Here is a 10,590-nt window from a genome sequence, read left to right as displayed (position 1 = left end):
CCACCCCCATTCCCACCCTCCATGTTTTGGTGGAAGTCACTGGAGGGACTGGACATGATTTGTCCATTCAAAATCATTATAAATACATTGCTAATACTGTCAAAATAACCCAAAATGTACATGGACATCATCTACTATGCTCCCAAAACGATTAGCCTTTCATGGCTGACTTAAAAGACCAAGAAATGAGCAGCCAACGTTCTGCTGATGTGCAGTTGTTGTTGTCTCAAACACAATTTGTTCCGACAGGCTTTTCAAAAGATTACTTCTTTAAAGTTCGTTATATATTAATTTGAAATCTGTAAGGGTTAGCTTGACTTACTTTCCCCCCCTAAGTCCATCTCTATGGGTTACTCCCTTCACCTCCTATGCGAAAATTTGTTTCTCTCATAGGCTACACTCAGCTGAAGGGTCAGCCACATCAGAGTAAATCAGTTGCTCGGAATTATTCCAAGTCTAACGTTGACATTTCGACAAGCCAAAATATTAGATCCAGCTGTTTGGAGGATACAATGCACAAACAATAACAAACACATTGTCAAATGAAAAGTTCTTTGACTGTTATTATCTTGGTAGCAGGATTACACATAAACGACGAGTGATTTCCATAAGACTTTATGAAGGGGGTTTGTGTTGAGTAAAAAACAACAACAAAAAAAAAAAAACCTCAGACAAGGAATAAAGGTGTGGCTACATACACTCACACACAAAATTGAAGACCATTTGCATCAGGCACGTTTAGAACAAAATATTGATACTGTGACACGGTAAAATCAGTTAAAATCCCCTAAAACATGTACAATGTATACAACTCACAGTGATGACTGTATTGATTTTTTTTTTTTTTTATAAAATACTATTCTTTTCTCTCACTAATTAATAGAAGGTTGATATTTCAAAAAATTCAATGGACTACTGCTTGATTTTCAAATTTTCCCTTCTTCAATTTATATTGTCGTTATTGTCATACAGATGTGATATTATCGTGGGCACAGTATGGACAGCATGGTGCTTTTTCAACCCCGAGCTTTGGACAAGTGGTGCAGTGACCATCCAAATGCAGCAGGTGGAGCTGTTTCTCCACAATTTAAATTCAACCGACTGCATTTATGCTAACCAGTCACTTGTACATGTGTTGGATGAGACAATTAAACAAAAACATTCACTCTTGAACAAATGGACAATTTAGTGTTTTCATTTAAGAAACGACACATGTTTTTGGAATGTGGAAGGAAGTCAGAGTACTTAGATAAAATCAAAGCAAACATGGGGAGATCAGGCAACCCCCATACAGGAAGACCAGAGCCCAGATTCATTTTAATTACTAATCATTATTATTTATAATAATTTTTCTTTCGACAGTGTCACCTCGTCCACTGCGTCATCTTTGCAGACTGAGTGTTCGCAGCCGAGTGGGCCCCCAGAGACTGCGATCTATCTCAAGTTTACCTCTACCTGCAAGACTGATCACATACCTCAGCGTGATGGACTGATGATGTTAAGATGACCTCGCTTGGCATCTCAGCTATTAAGTACATTTATATTTGTCTGTCTTTTTCTTTTTTTTTTTTTTTTTTTAAACCTAATATATCTCATCTGTACGATATGTCTATTTATAAACTCTGTGATGTGACTTTCTCTCCTTTCTGATTTATTATTATTATTTTAATTTCACAGGAACCCTCAGTGAAGGATAAAAATACTCTTAAGCCCACGGGACTACTTGTGGGAACAGTTTTTTTTTTTAAATGAAAGCGGCTCTATCACTAAAAAAATCAATTTTACTCCTTATATTTATATCTATTCTCATAAAATGAAAGCGACCTTGAGTTTTTTTTTTTTTTTTTTTTTTAGGAGATGTCTTTAAAAAGTTCTAAAAATAGAAACCTGTCAACTTACTGTCTGGGATCTGAGAAAGAAAGAATGAAGAAGTGCCTTTTAGTCCTCTAGGAGTGAACAAAAATAAACCCAAGTATTCCATTAAGTGCTTGAGGAAGGGTCTCATCATTGATTGCTGAGATGAAGATAATTAGTCTTGTTTGCGTTTTAAATGAAGCCAAACACGCTGAAAATAGGGGACGGGATGGAGGGCTTTGTGGGTATGGGTTTGACCACCACGTGAGTATGAATCTTCTGTCCACGCGGCTGTTCTAGTCGCTCGGGCTCGGCCTTGCACCACAGTCCGAGAGCTGGATGGGGCACCACCACGTGACCGTGGAGAATCTGCTGCTGGTGCTGCTGTTGGAACTGGAAAGGGCAGCAGGCGCACACGCTCAAGCCGTGGTGAGAGTTCCGCTCCAATCTCAGCACCTCCTTGACCTTGGCATCCTCATCTTGACCTCCCTTCCGGTGTTCTCGTGTCTCCGACAACGCGCTGTGATTCTTTCTCAGTCCTGAGTGGGAGTGCTCTGTCTTTCTCATCTTGGGTTCCTCCCAAAAAGAGGCCGGGAGCTGGCGTTTCCTCATAGGCACCTGCTCCACAGAGCCCCCCACTTTGTCTGCGCTTGTTTGCACGCAGCCAACGCTGCCGCCACCCTTTTCCGGCCCCTGTGGAAAATGCAGATCCGCAATGGGCTTGGCACACTGAGCAGACCTGAGCGGGTGACATCTTGGCACTCGGGAGTATTTCTGAGAGAAGCGCTTGAGCTGTTTCTGCAGGTACTTCCTGTGGTCCACCGAGCGTCTGCACGGGGCCGACTTATCCAAGGCCGCCTTGATGTCGCTGGACGCCAGGTTTACGAAATTCAGCAACGTTCTCACTTCGCTGTCTGCATTTGCCATTTCATCTAACGCTTTGTATTTATAAGCATTTGTTGTGGAATCAGTCCATGTTAAAAGTGGTAGTCCATCTTGAAAAATCTGCGGGTAGAAAAGGGTCGTGTGGAAACACAATCAATCAAAGGGCACATTCACAACTGTGCGCAATTTAGAGCGCAGGTATCAAACTCAAGGGCTGCGGGCCAGATTTGGCCCGCCACATCATTTTATGAGGCCTGCTTACGCAGATAATGTGCATGTGCTTCATGTTTATTGCTCAAATATGTACCAAAATTGCAAATTGTCTTAACTTTAGTCTTAATTCATTCACTCCCAAAGACGTTTTTAAACGTCTTTTCAGACTTGGTCTAGAATTGGCTGGTACTGATTAATATTGCAAGCATTTTTGCTACCACCCCCCTTACTGAAATAAAATGAACAGTCGTTGAACAATTTTCAGAGACTTTTAATTTCATCCATTAATTTATTGTATATGACGAGATGATTATACGGCTACAGCATGATTTTTTTAAATTAAAACGGCCCTCTGGAAAACCAGCACGCGGAGTACCTGTAGAAAACCTACAACTGCATGGGGAGAATATGTAAATATACCACTGCTGCATACTTTAATCCTCGGATACATTATGAAATAATAGGAAAGGCGGGGCAGCTTTATTTTATCAAACACAAGGCAACTCAATGCGCTTCACACAAGCAAAGACACGACACCTTCAAGCATTGAACAGTTCATAGTAGTAATGCTCACCTCTGCTTTGTGGATGCGGCTCTGTCCTGCAACCTCCAGCCTGCATTTGGGGGGTACTTGACCAAGCTGAATGAATATAAACTGCTTGTAGTTATGGTGCTTCCCTTGAACCAATCAGCGACCTCAGGCCCCTCACAATGGACCACAATCAGCCTGCGAGCGCCCTGCTATCCAATTCTTTTCCATCGCACATTGTTGTCATGGTGATGTAGAGGTTAAAAAAAGAATCGTCACTTTAGCAGCGATGCGTTGTTTACCTTTATGTTGTCTCTCTGATAAGTGCAAAATAACCCCAATACAATATGCAGTATTGAACCACATAGATTGTGCATAACATGTATATATTTAAATAAAGTTGCGTTTAAGTCTCTAAGTTGCGACGGGAAGTGGAGGTGGAGGAGGAGGGGGGGCGATCTAAAGAGTGAATAACCATGGAAAGGGGCTTGAGCGCTCAAGAATCTTGTCTTTCTGTTTGCCCCCTCAATCGAGCCGCACAAAGGCTGAATTACTCATTCAAACCCGGCGGGACAAAGGCAAGGGGAGCTGGATAGCACTCCTGCATTTGTAGTCAAACATTTAGAGACTTAAATCGAGTCGTCATGAAGGAGAAAGAGTGGGACAAAGCCCATAGAATTGCCATCAGCAAACATTTTCCTGTGTCATATTATTGGGGGTCTCCATGGCTCCCCCTGGCCGGCGGACAATAGCACAAGTTTGCACACTCGAACACTGTCACCCTGCCAACGGCCACAAAAAGGGCCCATGCAGGACTGGAGGAGCGGAGGACTGCGTGGTTCTCTGCGGGGAAGGTGGCGGCGGAGGAGGAGGAGGAAAGGTCCACTTGTGAAATGCTAATTGGCCTTCATCCCCCTCATTGATGTGGAGCACTGAAGACAGAGATTTTGTGTGGGACACCTCGGGTTTGACTGTACAGTCTGAAATTCAAAATGAATTCCGGTTTGTGCTATCAAGTATTCACGCAAAGCAAATGACCACAAATGTCCTACCTGTTTCATCATAATATTCGAGTTGCACACCCCCCCATCCCGCCCTCTAAGTACACATCAAGCAAAATGTCATTAAAAACTGAATTCATCTCAGAGGGCGGTCGGTGTACGGAGTATCAAATGACACAGTTTAAAACATAAAACATTAAAAAAAAGAAACCATACATTTTCCAGCGGTTGAAATGCTCCATTGCTTTCTACATTTACCCCCCATGCAAAGTTGGAAGCGGAAGAAATTCCCTTACCCATAATGCACTCAGGCTTACTCCCACTTTCCCAAAACATGCATTTTCAACGTGCAGGGTTGCTTGTTTCGTATGCGCTGCGATTGACTGGCAAACCTCACACCCATGTCAGCGGATGCAAAAGTAGATGGACTTAAATAAAAATATAATAATATGCATTTCGATAAGATAGAGAAGCTAACTTTTTGTAGACTCTCAATGGGAATATTTGCATTTCGAGGTTTTTAACAATTACACTGTAAAATCTTCCTTGGTATACTTAGAAATAAATTTTCCTCAGCTTTGTAAGTTAAATCAAGTTGGGGGTCTCTCGAGCTCGGAAAGTTGACTTTTTCTCAATATTCAACATTTTATACCTTCTAATTTGAATTTGATGCCGTAAGATTAAAAAAATGTACCCGAATTATATATTTAAAGAACTCACATAATCATGTTAAAACACACATTTCTGAATTACTGTAACAAATGTATTCAAATGAAATAATCATTCATGTTACTGAAGCTAATTTTGATTCCATAATTTGTTTCAACTTCAATGAACTTGACAGACCACAAACAATTATTTCATTCATTAAGAAAATACAGCATTTATTTCTTGAGAACATTGAATAGTTTACGATACATAATCGAATAAATGCCCCCCGGTCCAAGTGCCATGTATTTATGATACATCTTCTCCTGTGCTACCACAGTTACGTCAAACACTACCAAAGGAAAGATATCATGTTAATAAAAGCATATGCGCATAATGCAATGCGAGGCTGTTACATCATATCAATACGCTTACAGTTAGTGAGAATGTGCATCTGATCATCTTGTGCCGTGCCTCTGATGCTGGGCAGTTATGTTTGTAAATTTGTTTCGAAACAACAGTTGAATCGCACCTACAGTGTATGATTTTGTTAAATGGTCAAATTATTTGAATCGTGTTTCAGTATGATGCAACACAGTTCTATCCAAAGTTTGTATATTGTTAAACTGCTACATTTCTGACAGTATCAATAAAACAACTCTGGCGTTGGATCGCATAGGTGTCGGCCTACCTAGTGTTGCGTCTGTTCAGTATGGGAACAGTGTATTATTAGAAGTGCAGAGGAACAGGGAGTCTCTGAAGACTGAAAAAAAAATGGACAAAATGAATCACAGACGCGCAAAAATCTCGCAGACAGTCTTAACAGGAAAGTAAAAAGTTGGAAGCAATTCCACAGTTTCTTCCTTTTCTGGTTCTTCGATGTGTCCGTGCTTTATCTGCTGACAGTTTGATTTATTGTCTCTTTCTTTCACATTTGGGTGAGTGTGAGGAGAGTCCCACCAGGTCAATACATGTGCTCCGGCTGGTCTATACCTTTTCAGCCAGCGCATTCTGCTTTGTGTGAGTGAAGCAATGGGACCCCATTGTCCTACACTCGTCTTCTTTTTCTTCTTCGTGCCTTCAGTTCTGTGTAGAGCTGAAAAGGAGCAATTAACAATGGAAGCAATGGGCCTTTTTTTTGTCCACACAAAGTGTTTGAAGTGCAGGAGAATAAGATAGAGGAAGTGGAGTGGCATTTAAAAATCGAAATTGGCTGTGCATGAGAACACGTGACCCCTATAATTTCAAAAATGCAGTTAAGCTAGCCATCCATTCATTATCCAAACGGCTTATCCTCAGGAGGGTCGCGGGCATACTGGAGCCGATCATAGCGGTCTTCGGGCAGTAGGTGGGGTACACCCTAACCTGGTTGCAGGGCATATCTTGACGAAGAACCATTTACACTCACAATCACACTTACGGGCAATTTAGAGTGTTCTATGCAGGTTTTTTGGAGTGTAGAAGAAAACTGGATCACCCAGAAAAAACACACACACACACACAGAGAACATGCAAATTCCATACAGGGAGGCCAAACCCCGAATTCGAACCCACAACCTATGTACCGTGATCCAGATGTGCTAACCAGTCGGTTTAGGAGACATTCAATTGTAAATACTGTGGCTCCATTTCCCTTAAGTGACATTACAGCTAAGTATTCTATTTGAACTTTTCATTAGTAGCCTTTACCCTAAATTTCATTTATCTTGCATTAAATAATTTATGGAAAATCTGAAAGACCCTCAAACAACCCCCCCCCCCCGACCTTCACTACTGTAAAATTTGAAATAAAACACTAATTCATCAAGAGCATAATACACGATAAATTTAAAGTACAAAGCCCAAATGCAAAAAGTTTGAGCTTGTTTATCACGCACGGACATGAAGCAGCCTCAGCATATCTTCCATCTTGCAGCATCCAATGACGAGAGCCACTTTTCTTTGTCACCAGATCGTCATTGCTTAAAAATAGCACTTCATTGATCTCCTGGGAGCAAATCAAGTGTTTTTGCTGCATAAGACGCAACCCAGATAAAGATGTGTAAAAAAAAGAAAAGTTGGCCGAGGCATTCAGCTTATGAGCTTACTAATGGAAATTTGGCCGTAACACTGATAAGAACGAAAAGCTTTTATCAGACGTTTATCGTTTTATGACATTCCATTAAAAATAAATGGACATATCAGAGCTAGGCTGGAAAGACCGAAATGACGGACACTTTCCTGGAAAATGTGAATCTATTGCAATCAACAACAATGGATAACGGTTTGACATTTGACATTAATAGAAAAATCCTTTCCTGCCTTTATTTCATGCCGAAATGTAACAATACACAAAATAAAATTATTTTAAAATGCCATTCTTGTGTACAAGCGCTACACAGTTTGTGTACATTTTACACAAGATTTACCAGTATGTGTTGAATCAAGAATAAATGGTGGGAATAGTGGGATTGGCCATTAGCGAGGACGCTTGATTGGGCTCATATGTCATGGAGAGAATAACTTAATACAGAGGAAAATAAAACATTTCACAAGTCTGACTTGGGAAAGGGAAGCGAGAAAATTTTGATCGTAGTTTTAAACCATAAGTGGTGTCAAACGTGGAAAAGACATTTTTCACTTTCTCTGAAATATTGACGATGGATGCTTTCAGAATCTCAGATTCGTAACACGTAAATTGACATCAACAATTATGATGAGAATATTCTTGAAAACCGTCAAAACGGACCAATTGCCATATTATGTGTTCATGGACGCTGAACGGTGATGATTCGGGTGGCATTGCTGGATTTTAGGCATGTCGTGTGCACTTTTGAGCACAAGATGGCGCTCAACTTCCATGTTGACATTGATCACCGTTGCTTGGCTAAATTTCAAATGATCTTCTTGGCACTGGCGTGTGTGCCCAAATGCAACAACTTGGCAAGGATGCGTTAAAAAAAAAAAAAGCAATTTTATAAGGACGTTTCCTCGTGTGACTTGAAAAAGGGGCAGTGATGTATAGGCTGAGGCTGTTTGTAAGATTAGAAGAAGGAAGGAAACGGGGTGAGGGGGGTAGGTGGGTGGAGGGGGGTGCTTTGATCAATCAATAACGGGACAGACTGAAGGAGAGAATGGACGAGCAGAACCGCTGGGTTGACGCTTTACCCGATCCAAGTACGACATAAAGTCAGTTAAAAAAAAACAAGCTCAATGTCTTGCTCGGTTTCATGTGCAGTGGGACAGCAAATCAGTGTTTTCCACTTTAGAAGTCAGACGCATCCCTGCAGCATCATGAAGCACTTTTACACAGAGGCGATGCACACTGGCCTACTCTAGAACCACTGCAGAGTCCAGATACTTATTGATTATAAGGCCTCTCATCTTGTTTGTGTGGCAGGTGTCACATTGGCCTCTACAAGCAAAAGTTACACATGAAGTCCACGTAGGTGATGTTACACAAATAAAGCCATGCACGTTTTAAAAATACAGAATAATACGCGGTGAGGCTCTCTGCGAGGGGGCTAGTGCTGGCCTGCACTTTGCTTTCTCAATTATCAACTGGCCTTATTAAAAGTGACATGAGCAGAGACTAAGCCAACCTCAATTTCCTTAAAGCTGTTTCCTTTTTTTTTAATTTTTTTTATGTGCACTGTGAATGACCACGCCAAGCCAAAGTGTTAACACTTTTTCATCAAGTAGGTGGTGACATAATGACCACAGGAAAAAATGTGAGTGTGTCAGTGGCAGCACTTACAATGAACACCAAGGTTTGATTCTCACTGCCAGTTAACTGTGAATGTCACGTACGCTACATGGCTGTGGGCAGTAGCATCATTTCGGAACTGTGCCATGAGCAAATCACCGGCAGGCGTTGTTGCGCAACAAGCAAATGACTTCGACGATGGAAAAAGTATTGGAAAACATAGCATTCATGATTGGTAAATACATTCGATTTTCTTTATTTTCATTCCAATTTACGTTTTCATTGCAATGGAATTTGGGTGGTTGACGTTATTTCTAGTGAGCACTCCCACATTGCCGGTAGTAATCTGGACCTCTCTCTGCATCATCTTGACAAGTTTGACTGCTTACTGCTCGATTTATTCTAAAAGGAGTTAGGTAAACAAAAAAAAATGTTTGCGATATTGAAATGTTATTGAAAGTAAAAACAATTACAGATTTTTCTAAAGATTTGGGCAAAACCATGAAGTAGACGCTTTGGTTCTCCAGTTTTATGCCCAGCGCAAGTCTAGCGCAAATGCGGTCTAATTGTGCGCATTGGTGGAGTTTCCTTTGTTTGACTATTTTCGCAGACATGCTCAGTTAGAAACGGGTGTTTGCGCCATTGTGGGTATGAACACAGCCAACTAGCTTCTTGGTCAATGAAATGGTCGACTCTCATGCCCTTTAAAAATCATGGCAAGAGAGGAGCATAGTTTTTGACATTGCGGAAACAGAAAGAGACTTGCTGGAGTCCATGTAAAATACAAAGTACATTTATAGGGAACTGTAAGCAGACCTCCACAGGTGATGGTGCCAAATGAAAACGCCCTCATTGTCCAGAACGCCCAGCATGGCCCGGCACAGTCTGCCAAATTCCCAAACACGCTAAACGAGGATTGCAGCATCACAAAAATCAAGATGCTCCAATTTTTATGCCCAAGCGCACATGCGCAATCTATGAAAATAGAGCCCATTATCTGCGTTAGAGCGGGCCGCATAAAATCATGTGGCAGCCCGGATATGGCCCGGTAAAGTAAGAACACCCATTGCACTTTGACCCAGCATGCGCTGGCATCACCTCTGCCCCCACCCCCAAAAAGCAGTGTGTGCGTGTCTGCATACATGTACGCGGTTTTAAAAAAATAAATCTCTTATGAATATCTTATAAATGTCTTGCAGCTGAATGCGAGGTTACATCAGTGCTGTTTATCCCACCATGCTTCGGGACATTGGAGTGTTCTAAGCAGGCGCACGCAGCACAAGGCAACAAGGCATCCAGTCAGTAGGCGTCTCTCTCCCTCTGTACATCTCTCTCTCTCTCTCTCCACTTGACTTTAATTGGTTTTCGTCATCCTGATGGACTCCAACACACTGTGCACAGGCTCCATTGTTGATTAGTTGATGACTTTCGGCAGAGGGGAACTCATACCTCCTCTGCCCCCCACCCTTACACACACACACACACACACACACACACACACACACACACACACACACACACACACACACACACACACACACACACAGTCAGGATGGGATAATGCTCCCAAGTGTCCAAACCTTATATTTTGGCACACAAAGGAGGCGGAGGAAGGGGGCTGCATCAGTCGAACCCTCGGTTCTGCCCTCCGGACTCGCCCTGCACGCACTACAGATAAGTTCCAAGGAATCCTGCAGCACCATCTCTCCAGATAAGTTCCAAGGAATCCTGCAGCACCATCTCTCTCTCTCTCTCTCTCTCTCTCTTCCTCTTCT

The 10,590-nt window shown here is 41.9% G+C and overlaps 2 protein-coding genes across 4 annotated transcripts in view; one reads left to right on the top strand and one right to left on the bottom strand.

Moving 5' to 3' along the window:
* The window catches only part of LOC109516062 (ankyrin repeat and SOCS box protein 2), a 9,808-nt gene extending 8,067 nt beyond the window's left edge, over nucleotides 1-1,741 (top strand). For all 3 annotated transcript variants that reach the window (XM_019870253.1, XM_019870252.1, XM_019870250.1), the window contains one exon: nucleotides 1,363-1,741. In XM_019870253.1, coding sequence (XP_019725812.1) covers nucleotides 1,363-1,493 — 131 coding nt within the window. In that variant the 3' untranslated portion in view covers nucleotides 1,494-1,741. The remainder of the gene's footprint in view (nucleotides 1-1,362) is intronic.
* Nucleotides 1,742-1,855: 114 nt separating this feature from the next.
* Nucleotides 1,856-6,302, bottom strand: LOC109516064 (protein FAM181A). The gene is made up of 3 exons (XM_019870255.1): nucleotides 6,124-6,302; nucleotides 3,527-3,703; nucleotides 1,856-2,859 (listed from the first exon to the last, which is right to left on the bottom strand). The coding sequence occupies exon 3, from the start codon at nucleotides 2,779-2,781 to the stop codon at nucleotides 2,047-2,049; it is 735 nt and encodes a 244-aa protein (XP_019725814.1). The 5' UTR covers nucleotides 2,782-2,859; nucleotides 3,527-3,703; nucleotides 6,124-6,302; the 3' UTR covers nucleotides 1,856-2,046.
* Between the last annotated feature and the right edge of the window lie 4,288 nt (nucleotides 6,303-10,590).

This window comes from Hippocampus comes, unplaced genomic scaffold (genome assembly GCF_001891065.2).
Source record: "Hippocampus comes isolate QL1 unplaced genomic scaffold, H_comes_QL1_v1.1 scaffold43, whole genome shotgun sequence".
Classification (NCBI taxonomy): Eukaryota; Metazoa; Chordata; class Actinopteri; order Syngnathiformes; family Syngnathidae; genus Hippocampus; species Hippocampus comes.
The sequence above is the reverse complement of the archived record's forward strand: the minus strand, read 5'-3'. Positions and strand labels throughout refer to the sequence as shown.

Excerpts from the sequence above, each read along its gene's own strand:
- LOC109516064 (XM_019870255.1), bottom strand. The coding sequence starts at position 2,781 with ATGGCAAATGCAGACAGCGAAGTGAGAACGTTGCTGAATTTCGTAAAC.